At 39.9% G+C, this 19632-nt stretch overlaps 1 protein-coding gene across 1 annotated transcript in view; it reads left to right on the top strand.

The window, feature by feature from the left end:
- Window positions 1-19632, top strand: part of LOC137614836 (reelin-like) — a 596609-nt gene that overhangs the window by 19393 nt on the left and 557584 nt on the right. The window contains exon 2 of the mRNA XM_068344496.1: window positions 11583-11777. Within this exon, the coding sequence (XP_068200597.1) occupies window positions 11583-11777 (195 nt within the window). The remainder of the gene's footprint in view (window positions 1-11582; window positions 11778-19632) is intronic.

The following is a 19632-nucleotide window of genomic DNA, read 5'->3' as shown; positions in this document are numbered from 1 at the left end:
AGATACTTTTATTAACACTTGGAGCATGTGATGCCCTTCTTACAATCTATAATGCTGTAAAGCAATCCCTTGAATATGGTCAGGAAGTTCGTATGATTGGCCTTGCTTTTAGTGGTGCTTTGACCGTATTAATCGTGACGCCCTTGTTTTTAGACTCATATAGTAACTTAAAAATTCATTATTGAATTCTTAAGTAATAGATTGCGAAGCGTTGTTGTTGATGGGCACCATAGTGAGTATAGGAATGTGATATATGTAGTTCCTCAGGGTAGTATTCTTGCCCATTACTTCTCATTCCTTATACACATGACATATGGTTCAACCAAGAAAACAAGCTCGTTGCATATGCAGATGATGCTACTCCCTTTGCATCAATTCTATCTCCTGAAAATAGATCTGAGGTGGCTGAATCCCTTAATAGAGATCTTGCTGAAACTAGTGTAGGGTGCAAATTATGGGGCATGAAGTTGAATCCTAACAAAACTCAAACTATGATTGTAAGTAGGCCAAGAACAGTTGCTCCTCGACATCAGGATCTCAGCATTTGATAGTTTCTTTAACTTTTATGACACTTTCAAAATTTTAGGTGTGATTCTCAGCAGCAAGTTAACTTTTGAGAAACACGTTAGGTCTGTCTCATCTTCAATAGCAAAAAAAAAAAAAAAAAAGAAAAAAAAATGGCTTATTGAAAAATGTTTAATTTCTTTCATTCTGCCTTGTTTCAATTATTGTTCCCATGTCTGGCCTTTAACTGCTGATTCTCATCTTAATTCGTTGGACAGGAATTTACGGTTTATCAGACTTCTTATTCCTGATCTAGATATCAACCTTTTGCACCGTCGTTCAATTAGTTTGTTATGCATGTTGCATATGATTTATCATAATTCTGACCATCCTTTACATTTAGATATTTCAGGGCAGTAACATCTTGTTCATAATACTAGGTATGCAGTTAATTTTAATATTCAGGCCTTCTCCATCATGAACCCAATACCGCTCAATATTCTAGAAGTTTTATTCCACTTTGATCAAGTTGTGGAATGATCTTCCTAATCTTTTTATAGTTCATATATAAAAGATGTTTTAATGTTGTTACTGTACATAGAATATTTCATTTTGATTCTCATAACCTATCATATAGTTGGTTTATTTTCTTATTTCCTTTCCTCACTGGGCTAGTTTTCTCTGTTGTAGGCCTTGGGATTACATCATCCTGCTTTTCCAAATGGGTTGTAGCTTAGCTAGTAGTAGTAGTAGTAGTAGTAGTAGTAGTAGCAACAACAACAACAACTACAACAACAACAACAACAATAATAATAACAATAACAATAATAATAATAATAATAATAATAACAATAATAATAATAATAATAATAATGGCATCTTCATTACCTACACCAAGATTTTTATCACGTCAGATTGGATGTCAAGACATTACTAATTCTTCAAGTTCTCTATTATTATTGTATTGCAATGAACATTCGTACGCAAAAAAAAAAAAAAAAAAAAATTAATAATTCTCTTGTGTATTGTTATTGCTGTGTGTGAGCTATAGAAATAAAGGGATAAGGAAATATGGTGCCTAGAGAAAAAAAAATGCGAAATCACTGCGCACAGACATACTGGGCCGGGCCCATCAACACGTTGATGGTAGTGTTTCATGTAGTAAAAGTTTATTTTCAATGTATTCATTCCATGCTACGTGCATCATAAATCATAGCGTGCACTGGGCTGAAGAAAAAATATCCTTGACTTGCTAATTTGCCTCATTTCTCGCCTGTGACGTATGTGCTATCTGCGGGAAAGAGCTAGTTTTCCCTTCCTCCCATCTTCAAAAGCAATATTAATATTAGTGCCCTGAGTTTTATTTAAAAAATTATTGCAACTCGCCATTCACTGTAGATTGCGCCAACATAATGTTGGAACACATGGTCTTGCACTGGCAGCCAGTAATAACTTCGTACGGCCGGAAATGTCATCTCCCTAGTCTTAACCACCAATGAGCACATCTCTCATTACTTCGGTAATCCCACGGGAAAGAAGAAGGAAAAAAAAACTATACCGAACTTTGCTTGCAGCTTCTGCGCTTCTGACGTCATCTGAAACAAAGTACGTCCAAGTGGATGTAGCCTTATGTAAGTTTGATGAAAACTTATCAGTGTTCCCCTAATTTTCCTGAATCGATACCTGAGTGACCAGCTGCCAACACCAGCTCTATCCCAAACTAGACGTCTTGGCATCAAGTGCTTTACTATTGGTTTTTGATACTTTACTTACTGACTTTACTTTGATGGCTGCTTTTCCGGTCCCATACAGCAGGGCAACCCCACTTACTGTTAAATCGTCACTGTTGTATGACTGTTGAAATAAGAAAGTCTTCAGTTTCATCTTGAAAGCCTTAATGTCTTCAATTACTCAAATGCTTCATGGGAGCTTATTATAAAGTCTCGGGGCCACATATTTAAAGTTCTGGAGCCTAAAGTAGTCATAAATCTAGGTTCCAACAGCTTGAAGCCATCTGTAACTATTCTCGTGTCGACACGATTTGTTGGGTGTTGTACCAACCGTGTGTCACACGATCTTACATAAATTATTTTGTATATATTATGCTTGTATCTGCGCTCTTCCCTCGCACTAAAAAGAACCTGAATATTCATGTCTCCGGTTTTCCTCTGTAACATTGTCACTTTCTCGAACATGTATTTTCCTGTTGCCTTGAGGTTTTGTATATAAAGGAGAGTGTTCCTTAATAAAGTACTCAGTTGATTGCATCCTGCCTTTGAGTTCACAACCCTCTCTCGGCACGTCACATTGGTGACCCCGGAAGTTGACTCGCTCCCACCGCCTTCCACCCCCACCCCCTCGCCCCTCCATCTTTGGTACTATGGCGGACTCTACGGAAGTTGGTGCTGCGGCCACTCCATTCAGACTTTCATCGTTTGCCAGCGGAGAGGCGTTTGCTTGGTTTCAGCGCACAGAAGTCCAGTTTCACATCAGGGGCGTGACTCGCTTAACCACCAAAGCAGATTATGTTCTCGCGGCGATACCCGAGGACACCTTCCCAGAAATATCCGACTGGCTTTGTGAACAAGGAGACACCCCAATACCGTATGACGCCCTCAAAACATACCTTCTGCAGCAGTACTCGCCGTTGCCAGCCGCCCGTATAGCAAAGCTTTTTCAGCTCTCACGACAACCGTTGGGGGACCAAAGGGCTTCGCTTGCCCTCAGGGAAATGACCAGTATCGCTCGCCTTCAACCTGCCGCAGACGGCTCTCCTCGTGAGGTGAACCTACTTTGTGCCCTTTGGATACGCAGTTTACCCAAACCTGTACGCGCTGCCATACCCGATGTCGATAGTTTACCCATAAAGGACTTGATGACCAAAGCCGACACCCTTATGGACAGCCACTTCAAGACCTCCATCAACGCCTCCACCCCTGACGAAGAGGATGCCTATTCAACGTCAACCGAAGCTGACATGAATGCTGTAGGACATACACGCCTACCCCGTGACGTGCCAAAGCAGCGACAAAGCCGCCCACCACCCACCAATCGCTCGCACCCCAATGTACGACTTCTACAGCCATTTACTACCTCCCATCCGCGCAGTTTTGCTACTACCACTTCAGATTCGGGGCAACCGCGAAGAAATGTGCCGAGGATTGTCAGTGGCCAAAAAACGTTTAAGTAGGCCATCGCTCGTGGCGGTGGCCTCCCGTGTCTCTAATCTTTTCTTTTTACAGGATGCAAGAACGGGCGTGCGATTTTTGGTAGACACGGGTGCTTGTCGTTCTCTTTTGCCAAGGAAACTCTTCAAGGCACTACGTAGTCTGTCTACATCTGCCGACGTCCGCTTGGTAGCTGTCAACGGATCTGCGATACCCACCTACGGTTACGAGAACCTCACATTATCGTTCGGAAACGGTAAATTCAATTGGAAGTTCCTCGTTGCTGACATCACAATGCCAATCCTCGGTGCGGATTTCCTCTCTCATTTCCACCTTCTGGTCGATGTCGCCCACCGACATTTGGTCAACGCAGACTCGTACTTGTCGACACCTCTTCAACCCCCTCTAACCTTGCTCTCCACATCAGCGCACCCACGGATGCCTACGCCCACCTCCTCACGTCGTACCTGGAGGTTTTCCGTCCAGAACTTCGCCAAACACCCACGGTTCCTGCCAAGCACGGTATTTATCACCATATCAAGACGACGGGACCCCCAGTCTTCGCAAAATTCAGACGTCTGGCACCGGAACGATTGGCAGCCGCCAAACAGACGTTCGCCGAAATGGAGGAAATGGGCCTTTGCAAAAAGGCTTCCAGCCCATGGTCGTCACCCTTACACATCGTTCTGAAGAAAGACGGCTCCCTCCATCCGTGCGGGGATTACAGGCGCCTGAACATGCAAACAGAACCGGATCACTACCCCCTCCCAAACATTGCCGACGTGATCTCCTACCGGCACAAAGCGAAGGTTTTCTCTACGCTCGACCTCCTGAAGGGGTATTATCAGGTGCCTATGAACCCAGAAGACATCCCCAAGACCGCCATCACCACTCCGTTTGGTACATACACCTTCAATTACTCCTGTTTTGGCCTTCCTAATGCTGGGGCAACGTTTCAACGTCTCATGGATGGCATCTTAGGGGACCTCCCTTTCTGTGTATGTTATGTGGACGACATACATGTGTTCTCCTCCTCAAAAGAGGAACATCTCCGTCACCTGCGCATCGTGCTCGACCGCCTGCAACAAAACGGCCTTGTAGTCCGGTACGACAAGTGTACCTTTGGCACCAACGAAGTGTCGTTCTTAGGGCACCGCATCACTCCTGAAGGAGTCCATCCCCTACCTGAGAAGGTAGCAGCCGTTCAGAACTTCCCCGCGCCCTCGACCGTCAAAGCTCTGCAGGAGTTCTTGGGCATGATCAACTATTATCACCGTTTTCTGCCAGCCATTGCTGCCACTCTTGCTGCCCTCCACGCCTCCCTCAAGGGCAAGCCAAAGGACCTGTAGTGGGGTCCCCTCAAGAAGCAGCCTTCTGCAATGCAAAGAAGGCCCTATCAACTGCTGCGGCTCTCACTTTTCCTATCCCACACGCCCCTCTCCTTCTTTCCACCAATGCCAGCAACGTCGCTATTGGTGCAGTACTCGAGCAGGTGGTCAATGGCTCGCCCCGCCCATTGGCCTTCTTCAGCAGAAAACTGTCCAAGGCAGAATCGGGTTATTCTACCTTCGATCGAGAATTGCTGGCGGTGCACTTGGCTGTCCGTCACTTTCGCCATTTCTTAGAAGGTACGCCCTTCGTCATTCGCACAGACCACATGCCTCTGGTGCACGGCTTCACTCGACAGTCTGACGCCTGGTCCGCCCGTCAACGCCGACATCTCTCCGCCGTGGCTGAATACAATTGCACCCTTCAATACGTCCCTGGGAAAATGAATCCCGTTGCCGATGCCCTGTCAAGAAACACGTTGGCTGCCGTTCAACTGGGATTGGATTACAACGCCCTGGCTGAAGCCCAACGACAGGATCCAGAGTATCAAGCTTGTAGGACATCCTGCACGTCCCTCCGTTGGGAAGACTTTCCCCTCAAAGACTCCAACACCATCCACCTCTGTGACGTCAGTACTGGTAGACCGCGACCGTGGATTCCTACTCCCATGCGCCGACAGGTGTTTGATTTCATTCACGGCCTTTCACATCCCTCGTGCCGTTCTACTGCACAGCTGCTGAAGGCAAAGTTCATTTGGCACGGCATTTCTAAGGATGCTAAGGATTGGGTCCGCGCCTGTACTTCTTGCCAAACTTCCAAAGTACATCGACACACGGATTCAGGAGTGGGCACCTTTCCTCAACCTCAGCGTCGTTTCGCACACATTCACGTCGACGTTGTAGGCCCCCTACCCACATCACAAGGACATCGTTACCTGTTTACCGTCATCGACCGCTCCACTCGTTGGCCTGAAGCCATTCCCATGGAAACTGCAACGTCCGCCTCATGTACATCTGCCTTACTCTCTGGATGGATTTCAAGATTCGGTATCCCTGAGCATATTACTTCTGACAGGGGAACCACTTTCACCTCTCAATTGTGGATGTCATTAGCGAATCTCCTGGGCATCACCCTACATCAGACAACGGCCTACAACCCCGCTGCCAATGGAATTGTTTAACGTTTTCATCGCACCCTCAAAGCAGGTTTGATGTCCCGCTGCAAGGATTGCAACTGGTTTACTCAGCTTCCCAGGGTCCTCCTGGGACTAAGGACCACTCCTAAAGACGCCCTCGACGTCTCGGCAGCTGAAATGGTGTATGGCGACCCGTTGGTCGTCTCTGCCGAATTTTTTCCTTCTACAACCTCCTCCGATGATCTCCAGTGCGTACGTCACGTCGAGGGAAAATTTACTCCGTGGCGCCAGACTTACAAGCCCCCAGCAAAGCATCACATACCAACAGACTTGCACTCTGCAACGCACGTCTTTCTGTGCAACGACACTAGCAAGCCACCGCTAACACCCCCTTACACGGGGCCTTTCCTTGTGATCCGACGCAGTCCGAAAGCATTCCTACTAAACATTCGTGGAAAAGAAGACTGGGTCTCCATTGATCGTCTGAAACCTGCTTATCTTCTGCCAGATGACCCACCTACAGTTCGCCTCTCTTTATCAGGGCGCCCTATTTAACATGTACAGTATGTCCTTTTTAGGGGGGGAGCCATGTACCAACCGTGTGTCACACGATTGTACATAAATTATTTTGTATATATTATGCTTGTATCTGCGCTCTTCCCTCGCACTAAAAAGAACCTGAATATTCATGTCTCCGGTTTTCCTCTGTAACATTGTCACTTTCTCGAACATGTATTTTCCTGTTGCCTTGAGGTTTTGTATATAAAGGAGAGTATTCCTTTATAAAGTACTCAGTTGATTGCATCCTGCCTTTGAGTTCACAACCCTCTCTCGGCCCGTCACAGTGTGCAATATGTAGCAACCCTTCTAAGTATTTTGGATGCCCGGTTCTGATAACTTGATGGGTTATTGTACATATTTTAAATGCAATTCTCGCTTTAATCGGAAGCCAGTGTAAATCAATTAGTAGAGGGGTGATACTTTTTCTAGGTGGGACACCTTTTATCAGTCTTGCTCCTCTGTTTATTATGTTTTGTAATTTCTCAAGTTACGCTTTTGGTAAATTGTAGTAGATAGAGTTGCAGCAGTCACTCCTGGTAATAACACAGTTTATCACAAGTTTCTGTATAGAATTTTTGTCTAGATACTTTTTCATAAACGCAATATTTCTTTGATGATAACCAGCAGTTTTTATTACATTATGTAAGTCAACTTCAGTCTCTTTATTACCAAGATGAATAGTTACAAAAATCATAAAATCCAACCTGCTTTCCAGAATGCAACGTGGTGGAGTTATTTATTTTTACTTTCATATATATCTTATTTGTTATATGGTCACGCATTTCCAATCAGCCCCAAATTGCCATGCTGTTGCTGTGAAAAGCATTCTATAATCTGTTCAAAGTGATATTCATCCATTTTGAGATTTTATTGGAGGTTATAAGAAAATCTTTGATAATATATACCTATTAATTGGTCATGCATATCCAAAGCAGCCCCGAGTTGTAATGGCGTAAGTATGACAAACAGTCTTTGAGCTTCTGTGTGTGTGTGTGTGTGTGTTCGTTTGTGTGGGTCGGTGTGGGGGGGGGGGAGTGTTCCCTTTGAGGAACCCTTGAGTTCAATAAACTTGCTATTTGTTCATGCCTTTCCTGTCAGCTCAGAACTGTCATGACCTTACTGTGATAGTCATTCTAAGACTTCTCGTCATGGTTTATTACATTTGAAGACTTTTTACGCCTATAATTCTAATATGAGTTATCATATTCATAAGCTTATTAAAAATTTGTATTTGCCTTGGACTAAGTCGTTGAACTTCTACTATTGATAGTCAGCCACGGGTGTTGATTTATATATTTATGCATTTTGTCTTTTCTTCTGTATCTTACAAGCAAAGGGTTAATCAAAAAGTAAAGTGGATTATAACAGGAATAACTTGCAGAATAATTTGAACTTGATTACCCCTGAAAATAGGGGCTAGTGGAAATATATGAAATGACAAATATTCAAAAGGTACGTGAAATCAAACCTAAAGTGAAATGGGACCAGAACAACTTACAAAAACGATTTGAACAAGTCAAAACCTACACAAATTAACGAATGTTTAAAAAGAACATAAAAAAAATCGAAGTGAAATATAATGGGAATAAATTGAAAATTAATGTTAACTTTGTTATTCCATGAGAATGGTCAGCTAAAACCTTGTCACTACATGTGGTAGTTATAATAATAAATGACAAGAGGTGGTGAATTAGACATTTACATCATAAGAGGATTTATTGCCTAAACGTGGATTCTTTTTCAAATGTGAATAAATCGTTTAAGTACATCTTCAACAGAACTCTATATTTGACTTTCAAATTACTGGAACAGTTTATACTAATGTTAATTAACAGCGAATTACTTGTAATTTACAGACACACTCGAGGAGAACGGATACAAAACAAGTTGCTGTTAATCTTCTTCATCAGTAGCATAGCAGTTTATCTCGTCCCAAATCTGCCTTATTAACTAAACATCACAATTTTATTTTCTATCCAAGTCAAGCAAGGGGAAGAGGCACACATAATACTTGTTTCATGTTTTAAGTCTAAGACAAAAGTTACTACTAAGATCGCAACTTAGTGGAGTGTCACTTGTGAGTGATGATTGCCCAGCGGCGCCGAGTGCACGCAGCCATGTTCTGCGCCCAACTCCCCCCACTCTATTTCCAAGGGTGAGTTTTATGGTACCTGTCTCTATGGGGGTCAGGTGCTTCGCCCAGATATAAGTTACCCCACCTCAAATCCCCCAATGCTTTTCTAACCTCCCTCATGCCTTGACCTGGGAAGTAAAAGAATGTCAACAGTTTACATTCATTATACATGGTGCAACTCTTTCTTCAGGCCCAGTGGCTTGTGACAGAATTTAGTTTACACTGATTTCCACACTATCCAGAAATCATGGAGATAGGGTCATAAACGGGCAACCACCGCCCTAGTTGCTGCGCCTTATATTAACCAACTTTTGGCAAGTGTCTAAGTTATACGTGACAAACTACACAAATTGACAAATGCTGAAAATGGTCACACTATGACACAAAGTTAAACCTTGGGTACCAGACGACCATTAAGTTAAAAATATCCATAAGAAAATTGCCTCCTCCTCAACATATAAAAAAAATCAGTGACATTGCCACGTTGACACTAGAACAACTCTCGGGAATTCCAGACTTTCTTCTGAGGCGTGGCTTGAGTCCTTAGAATTTGAAGAGGACAGAGTTTATGTGGTATAGGGCCCCAGTCTTGGAGGTTTCATTTCTTGGCAAGGACGCTTAGTTGAGAATCTGAGTGCTTTTGTTAGCTGGTTTAAGGGATTCTTCAGTCCAAATTGCTGATCACCAAGGACGAGGTGGATAATCTTACGGCCTTTGAACTACATCATGATAATTGAGACAGTATGGAAGTGAATGGACGGGTTTCCGCTAGCTTCATGACTGCTCAGTACTGTAGCCAAAGATTGAATGTGTAGTTTGAAAGGGAGAGAATGCTCACAAGTCCACGTTCAGACAGGTGATAGCAGAGATGCGTTATTGTCTGGGCAGAAGAAAACTTGACTTGCCATATCATATCAGAAATCCTGATTAATACCTTTGTAGAAGAGGTCTTGAAGGTTGTCTATAAAGAATACAAGGAATAACATTGTGATTCTGTGGGAATATACCAGCAAGCAAAACCAATTATTTGGCATATTCAATAATTGAAAATATACAGAGAGAGGTAAATAAAATATATATAAATTTAAATGTACAATTGACATTCAAGGCAAGTTGTTGATTCATTTTAGAATATGATTTTTAAGGAAATATGAACAATCAAATACTTCATACAGACACCAAAGGCTGCTCTGTGGAAATCTACCTGTTGTTTCGTCACGCGGATTGAAGAGCGATCAATATAACTGGAAGATGGAAGGAGAGGAGAGGGGGAACCTTAAATAAATAATGCCAAGAATAATTAAGAATTGGAAAACAGAGGGGTGGTGCCTGAAATAAATCATACAACGGATAAATAAAAATAGAGAAGACGAATAGAGACAAAATGTGAAGATTAGATGGGGAATTAACTTCGCATAAAAAAGATCAGTCATTAGCATAACTTTTCAATAACTATTGGCTTCATACACATAGTATAAAAACCTGATGCAAAAAAAAGCCACTCAAAATTCACTAAGAATGAACTGTAATACAGGGTGAAAACAGACAGATGCAGGCAAAAGGGAAATAATAAATGTTTAGTACAAAGACACAACAGAAGATATGTTTGCCTGTAATTGTCTACTTTCATTTTGTATTACTGTTCATCCTTTGTGAATTTATAGCCTTTTTTTGTTGTTGTTGTATTACGTTTTTGTACTTTATGTATTAAGGCATATATATATATATATATATATATATATATATATATATATATAGAATTACAAACACATATTTACTGTAGTACCTAAGGATGCAATTAACTTTCAATACGAGCAAATCGGAATATGAGCATACAAATTTAAATTTGGTTAGGAGTATTGCATTAGTCTGCTTACATAAATTCTGCACCGCATGGGCATTTTTATTAGATAAGTACTGAAGAGACTAGTACAAAAACCGTCATGCAGTATTCATACACCATCCTCGCAATGCTTACGCCATGTTCCCATGAATTTCACCTGATTTTCATACCATTTTAAAGAAAAGGTAAAAGCAGTCATTTCTTGATAGGTTCCTTGATGAAATTGAATGTAAGAGTGTAAAAAGAAGATGACCAACTATCCATTAGACATAAATTAAGTGAGTCAATTGTGATGATGAATGTCGTTCAAGAGAGAAAACTACCATTAGGCTACTAATGCAGGGAGATTCTTTTAACAAGCTGTAACCCCTTTCCTCTCCCGGCCCCTCCTCCTCTTTCGTCTCCCTCACGCCAGTCATGACTTTCTTCAAAGTTAGTGCGAGTTAACTTTTTAATTATTTATATTTTTCATTTGGAATTATTATTTTGGTTAATTTTTGATGTTAAAGTTTATAATTGTTTCATACTTAGCATTACAAACCTTTAAAAACGAGTATTTATGTTTATTTAGGGACTAGAAAGCATCGTATGAGTTTGTTTTATTTCATAGGTTAGAAGCATCCTCCCAGAACGAATCAGACTCGTAAACTATGTATGTATGTATGTATGTATGTATGTATGTATGTATGTATATTTAAAATTATTTCTTTCACCTTTAGCGTGTTTCTTTATTGCATGCATTTCCAGAAAATTTCTAAACAGTTCATCTTTATGGCTTTGAGTTTGTTCTTGATGAATATAAACAATTCCAAGGATAATCCAAAAGAGAATGAAATTTTTATGTGTATTAGAAAATCTATATTATATATATTTATTTACTACACATTGATATATGCCTCTTCTTTACAGGAACGTAGGTGTTATTGGAATAACTATGCAGACAGGGAAATGTTCAACAACAAACACTGGGCATGAGATTAGAGTGTCCATTTACGCTGAGAAAGGATCCAGCGTGATTCCACTCCGAGAATATGCCCTGACTTACACCAGTGATGTCTTTGTAATACCAGTAGAAGACACCCATAACTTGCTAGAGAACACAAGGTAATCATTTTTTCAATGCCTTCATAATCATGTAATTTATTTAACGATCATATTCATTTTGCAAATAATATTCAACACCATGGAAATTTTAAGCCTTTTTACTTTAAAGTAATGGGAATTTGTTCTAAGTATGATGGTGCCAAAAACTAACTAATGGTAGTGGGAGCATGTTTGTTCTTACGAGAATACAATTCATTCTTTTTTCATTAGGAATAATTCCAGCATCAGATGGAATATAGTCCTTGAAGTTTGGTACCAAGGTAGTTAATTTGGGTTAAGAAAGAAAGGCTTTCATGAGTTGATGGAAAAGTTTGTCCCCTTTTGTTATCAAAACACTCGAATTCCGGTCATCCTCCCAATAGAAGAGGCTTTGAAAAGAAGAATAGGAAGACCAAAATGTATTTTCTGGTCTTATTTCTGGAAGAATAAGCCTCATTTGACCCAAAAGGGTTATCCTTGGAGTTTTCTACGTTCCCCAGGTCTATCCTATTGTGACTCCCGCTAGCTTTCCCCTGGTTTCTCGTTGCCTGTAGGATAGGATCTGGCTGTACTAGAACGTCAGTAGGGAACCTGTTGGTTAACTTTGTTTCTAATAGAAGAGGTAGATCATTGCTGGATTCCTCATTACTTTTTTTTAGTGGTAAACTTGAAAAAGTTGTTAAGAAGAGGTAGGCTTAGAAAACTGTTAGCCCTAACTTGATCAATATTGGGAATAAATCTATAGCAAAGAATTAACATCGTTAGTATGATTTTGGTTAAATTCATCGGGTAGGCCAACTGGTATTTTATGATAGTCATTGTGCACCAATTGTAAATGGTTAGATAAAAATCGTAAAAAAAAATGATTTTGTCGCTGCTACGATCAGCTGTCAGATACCAGGATATCGCCTCTAAGGGTGTTTCTTCGTCAAAAAATTTCTCAAACTTTAGCCATCAACAAAAGAGACGCTAATACGCCTCTCGTGTGTCTCCCACTGTAAAAATACTGTACCCCCATGTTTTTTTTTTCTTTTTTTTTTCATATTTCTATGAGTCTTAACTATCATGAGCAACCCAAATTCGTCAACATAAAAAGGGTAAGAAAATTCTGTTTTAATTTCGCTCTGTTTAATGAAGGTACACATTCAAACAAGAAGTTAAGTACAACTTTTTACATCTTTTATTGTGAAACTGACAAGCTTATTAGTTTGCCACATTTTCTCTTTTGATTTCTCTCAAAAGCTGTTAAAAAAAATAAAACTTGCGCCACCGGATAGATGAGACAAGACCTTTATTAGGTAAATGCACATAATGATGTAGGTAATGTAGAGAATTTTTATTTAACTGTTGAGTGGTAACTTGTTGTTCCGGGAAAGTCTCCCTACGACAAGGACAAGATCAGCAGGGGAGAAAAAGGAGAACTGTCACTCAAGGCACAAATACCCTGTTAATAACTTTGATGACGTAGTTCACATACCATCACTCTTGAATGAAAAAAAAGAAATTGTACTCTGTCCAGAGGCCTGAAAACTCCACACGTGAAATAAAAGTAATTTGATGGCCTACTCTAGCTTTGTTAGGTCTAAATAGTCTGGCCTATTCTTTACAGATTCCCGTCTTTCCTCATACACCTGACAACAATAAGATTACCAAACTCTTCTTCACCTAAGAGGTTAATCACTGTACTGTGATTGTTTAGCGTACTTCCCTCTTGGTAAGGGTAGAAGAGACTCTTTAGCTATGGTAAGCAGCTCTTCTAGGAGAAGGACACTCCAAAATTAAACCATTGCTGTCTAGTTTGGGGTAGTGCCATAACCTCTGTACCATGGTCTTCCACTGTCTTGGGTTAGAGCTCTCTTGCTTTCGAGTACACTAAGGCACACTATTTAATTTTTTTTCTCTTCCTCTTGTTTTTTTGAAATGGTGTGTTGGGCAGGCTTAATAGAAGGGGCATGAATACCTAGTGGTTTATCAAGAGGTTGTCTTTCCCTTATCTGATGATTTTTCTTCTCATAACTATCCTTACTGTCCTTCCTTCAGTTGAAGTGGCTATCCCGGAAGGTATTTAGCCTTGCATGGTGTATCGGCTCCTCCAGGTTGACCAGTTTTTCCGACTTTTTTTCTATAGGCTATGCGTATGATCAATCACTTTATTTATATCTCTGTACATATTGTTTTTGCTATAATTCTTGTTGATCTAGTTTTTAAGTACGGTGTCTCTTTTTATTGCCATTAATTCTTATGCTGTCTGGAGACATTGAGCGAAATCTGGGACCAGTACGTCCTTTATTTCTTCAATGTCGTCTACTGTATTGCAATATTCGTGGTCTTCATGCAAATATTCATGACCTTACGGTTATGTACATACAGTATGATATTATTTTGTGCTCAGAAACTTTGGTTTCTAATATGAGGCACTTATCTGAGCTCCTTATAACTGGTTTTAAGAAGCCAATAATGTTAAAACGTGATGCCATCCCTAGGGCCAGGGGAATGGCGGTCCTGCTATGAATGTCTCATTAGTTTCGGGTAATAAAAGTTTGTGGCAGGCATAACAACTTTTATTTGTGTTCGATCTACCGGAATCCTGACATGGATGATTCTATCTTCGATACAAGAAGATGATAGGCTTCTTTTGTCTTTGTTGGTGATTTCAATGCTCATCATAGGGAGTGGGTGAGTTCTATCTCTTCTACCGATCGCCATGGCTTAAGAGCTTTAGACTTTGCCTCTGAATCAGGCTGTGAGAAAATCCTATGTGATGCTACTTACAGGTCTGGTAATTGCTTGGACCTTGTATACACTGACTCCCCTGGCATTATAACAAGTAGGGTTGGTTCTCCAGTCGGGACATCTGATCATGCCTTGATTTCATTAGAAGTAAAGACTGAGTATCCTGTCCCTGATGTATTATACTCTTGTGAAAATTTATGAAATCTCAAGCAGACTGGAATGGGATTTTGCTTGATCTTATGTGCTTGAATTAGTCACAAATAGATAGTAGTGTTGATCCTGTTGTCCCTTGAATCTAATCAACATTATTGATAGGCGTATCCCTTCCCGAGTGCTAAGGTATCGACTGAATGGCAAACCGTGGTTCAATGATGATTATAGATGGGCATATTTGGAAAGGCAGAAGGCCTATCATCTTTGAAAGGGTAACAGATCAGATTTGACTTTGAATAACTATTCTCAGCTTAGAGCGTTTGCTCAGAGAGTTAATGCTTCAACTGAAAAGGAATACAATTTAACTATAAAAGAACCCCTTTGTGGTATAACTCAGGAACATAAATGGTGGTCTACCCTTAAATCTGCACTCTTTGGTGTAGATGCAACAGTTCCTCCTTTACTTAAACCAGATGGCTCAGTTGCTCGCTGTCCAAAGGAAAACAAATCCTGCAAGTTCATTGCTCCCTCAATTTCTTTTTCTTCTTGTCCTGATGTCCACTCGTCTGGTGTTCCTTTTCGCTCGGGCCTACTCTTGAGTTCTCTTTTTGCGTACCATCAAGGGAATCCTCTTCTTCAGGAAACAAATTGCTCTTTTGATTTCTTTTTCTTCTTTGTCCTCTTGTCCACTAGTATGTCGTTCCTCTTTGGTCGGGCGTACTCGGGAATACTCCTCTTGTGTACCATCAAGGGAATCCTCTTCTTCAGAAAACAAATCCTTTAACTTCATTGCTCCTTTGATTTCTTTTTCTTCTTTGTCCTTTTGTCCGCTCATCAATCGTTCCTCTTTGCTCAGTCTTACTCGGTAATTCTCCTCTTGCGTACCACCAAGGGAATCCTCTTTTTCGGAAAATAAATCCTTCAAGTTTATTGCTCATTCGATTTCATTTTCTTTTTTGTCCTCTTGTCCACTTGGCTGTCGTTCCACTTTGCTCGGGCTTACTTGGGAATTCTCTTCTTGCATACAATCAAGGGAATCCTCTTCTTCGGAAAAGAAATCTTCTAAGTTCATTGCTCCTTCGATTTCTTTTTCTTCTTTTTCAGCAGCCACTTTCTTCTTCATACTCATAGTCGTAACACAACTAGGAAACAGATACAGATAGTCCTTCTCGAGTTCAGTCGTAGGACTATACTTCAAAGGTTTCTTTGATACAATGGGACAAGGCATGAACGGCACTTCACCAACCTCATTACCCAACCGGACATCTACTCCGTCGACAGCCAATGAATTCTTTACTGCAAAGTCAAAATTACCTGTCACCAATTCGTATGACAGGTTCAAACGGCAAATAAGGGTGACCTCCTCACCTCCTATTCCCTTCAAAATAACCGAGTCCCCTATGTGAGACTGTTCTACCAACGGGTGTACTCGTACCATCACTCTATGGTTACAACCTGTGTCACACAATATCCTGACCGGGGTTTGCTCACTCCCGTCTATTGCTGCCTTCATAAATATATGGTTTAAAAGCATCCACACTGTCTGGGTTTTTCCTGTTTGTCATGCAAATGTTGGCTGGTTTATTTGCCTCTCTGTCTTTTCCTGATTGTTTCTTCATCTTTGCATTCTGTGACGTCGAATTATCATTAATCACTTGGGCTACTGCTTTCAGTTGGTTTGACTAACATTCCTTACTGATATGGCCTCTCTTGCCACACTTAGATCAGACAATATCAACCTTCTGCACATCTTTCACGATACTTGACGAAGGATGATTTAACGTTTGCTGCTGTGGTACTATCTCATTCTGCTTAGGGACAGTACCAGTGCTACTTCCACTTTAACTATTGAACTTCTTCATACAGTTATCACTGAACTGGTTTCCATGGTTCGGCGAATACTTTAGTCTTGGTTGGAACAACAATTGAAACTTCATGCCAGAGGAAGGTTTACGACTGGTAATATTGTAATCTTCACTCATCAAAGCGGCTTTATCAGTTTCTTCACTCTCTCTCTCTCTCTCTCTCTCTCTCTCTCTCTCTCTCTCTCTTAAGTGCATTCGAATGTGTTCAGGAATTCCTTGTAGATACTGCTCTAGTACTATCAATTCCTCTAAATCAGCCATCTCCTTTATGTTAGCAGCCTCTTTCCATCTCTTAAAACATGTGGTACCTTATCAGCGTAATCCAGGAAAGTTCTTTTCTAGTCCTTTCTCAAACTTCGGAATCTTTCATTATAATATTCAGGGGTCATCTGATACGCTGCAGCATGCTCCTCTTCACTTCTTGATATTCCATCCTCTAGTCCTGAGATAATGATAAGTAACCACTGCGCCCTTCCCAAAGATCACACTTTATAATAACACAGAATACTTATCTTCTGGCCATTTCATCATTGCTGCGACCACTACAAAATGATCGAAGAACTCATGTGGAAAGTCTTCTGTGAACCTTGGAATTAACTTCTGGGCTTCCAACACATTAGATACGGGATCGTGCTTAGCAGGGGCTGCCCCGGTTTGCGTGATCAGCTGTGCACGGGCATGCGAGAACTCTCACTCTCGCGCATATCTCACTTCTTTAATCTATTTTTCTTCTCGCCTTGCTTCCATTTCTTTCGCTCGTTGTCTTTCTTTCCTATGTTCTTCTTCCTGTCTTCTCTCTTTTTATTCTTTTTTTGCAATTTCCCTTGCTTCCATTAACCTTGCCGGTCTTGCAATATCCCGGGCTTCTTCTCGTTCTTTTTCTTCTCGTTCTGCCTCTCTTTCTTCCTGTCCTGTCTCTCTTTCTTCTCGTTCAGCAATTTCCCTCACTTCCATTAACCTTGCATGTCTTGCAATTTCTCAGGATTCTTGTCGTTCTTTTTCTTCCATTTCCTTCTTTGCCATCATCTTCAACTTTATTAAATTTTCCTCCACTGTTAATCGTCGAATCTCAGCCTCATCATCCTTATCTGGTTTCATGCCTTCAGTTTGAGGGTCAACTGGATTTTGTTTTGCTAAAAATTCTTCCTCAGTTTCCTCCAACAGTTCACGAGCTTCCACAATATTCTCTCCCGACAACTTTCCTGAGTTTATCAACTCTTCTAAGGCTAGACGCTTGATTTGGGCTTTAATCATCCCACTCGTTGCATGGTCGCTACATGCCATTAAGATAGAGAGCCACTGAGCTTTAGTTACATTAGCTTCTGACATTTCCTGAACACTTGGGTTATTAAAAAATTCTTGGATATTAAACTCTACCATCTTGTAATTTGAAAAATATTAGATTCCTATCCCATAAATATATCCAAACAATACAAAAAAATCTTATCAACACTGAATTATTCCAAAACTTCGATTAAAACATGGCACTGTTATCACTAATATTTAAAAGAGACTTGCTCGATCCCAAGGGTCTGGACACCGCAAATATATTATGCTATTATGGATCCCAGGTCCCACCACCAAAAATATTTTATTCTATGGCTCGTTATTGGTAACCATACATCTAACATTATTCTAAACAATGGTGATTGGAATGATAAACTCTTTACTTAAATAAATATATTATATATATATATATATATATATATGTATATATATATATATATATATATATGTTACAAAACTTTGAAAGAGTTTACACAATAACAAAATAAGTCACTTGAAAAAAATTAAGTCTGAACAAAACTTAGATTAAGACTAAACGTTACGATCTGAAAATAATATAAACACTTGACTTTGAATGGTAAATCTGAACTAAGACAAAAGAAATACTGCAATGAAAATTATACAAAAGCTTGAAATTAAATCTTAATAATGCAATATTTTCGTTTGACACTTATTAAAAAATAGATAACCAGATCACAATACCAAGTACCTAACCCTCCTACAGGGCCAGTTACAAAACTTTTACACATTGCCAACACTCACCCTAATACAATGAATTCATATCTTTCCAACACACGATTTGCTTTGGTGCACAGTGTCACTTAGGTGAGGACACCCTATAGGTACTGAACACTTGTAAAGCAATACTCTGAGCTGCGTGCGAGAGGGAGAGAGGTGAGAGACGATCTCAAGGCTTGATTTCTCTATCTGTCTCTGTAACCTGGTGTCGCCTTTTTATATAAAACCTAACTGCTTCCAGAAACTTCCCAACAAACTGGGAAGCGTGGTGGGCTGGGCCAAAAGGCATCATAGTTACCAAGTGGCGCTCTGCCGAACGCTACTTACGCGCTCTTTCATTTAGCTAGGTCTGCCCACCCTTTGACCCCGAAATAAAAAAAGATAATATCCTACTACTAGGTCTTTTGCGAAATTTCCAAGGCACGTGGTACTGAACATTCGCTCTCAAACCTGATGCAATACCTCATAAAATATAAAAGAACATTACATAATCCCTTGTTCATATCCCAGTCAAATACTACAATACTCAAATAGATTATGTGAGACTTTGTAACCAAAATACGTGAAGTTAAAAATTTAATTCTTAAAAACAACGTAAATTTACATATACTAACTTAAATTAAGAATACAATGAAATTAATGACGAAAGTCTTACGTAATTTATATAATATACTTACATCTACATGAGAGGAGCTATCATATCTTCAATGCACAAAAAAAATATAAATAAAATAATTAATAAACTATTGTATTTACGGTACATTAGACCAGCTTCGTAAATATATATATATATATATATATACATATATATATATATATATATATACATTTCAAAATCTCTCTCTCTCTCTCTCTCTCTCTCTCTCTGTATATATATTTATATATATATATATATATATATACATATACATATATATATATATATATATATATTTATATATGTATATATATATATATATATACATATATATATATATATATATATATATATATATAGGTATATTATATGTATATATAAATATATATATATATATATATATATACAGAGAGAGTGAGAGAGAGAGAGAGAGAGAGAGAGAGATTTTGAAATGTATGCCCCC

Source organism: Palaemon carinicauda, chromosome 21 (assembly GCF_036898095.1).
Source record: "Palaemon carinicauda isolate YSFRI2023 chromosome 21, ASM3689809v2, whole genome shotgun sequence".
Taxonomy (NCBI): domain Eukaryota; kingdom Metazoa; phylum Arthropoda; class Malacostraca; order Decapoda; family Palaemonidae; genus Palaemon; species Palaemon carinicauda.
Note: the sequence above shows the minus strand (reverse complement) of the source record. Positions and strands in the feature narration are given on the sequence as shown.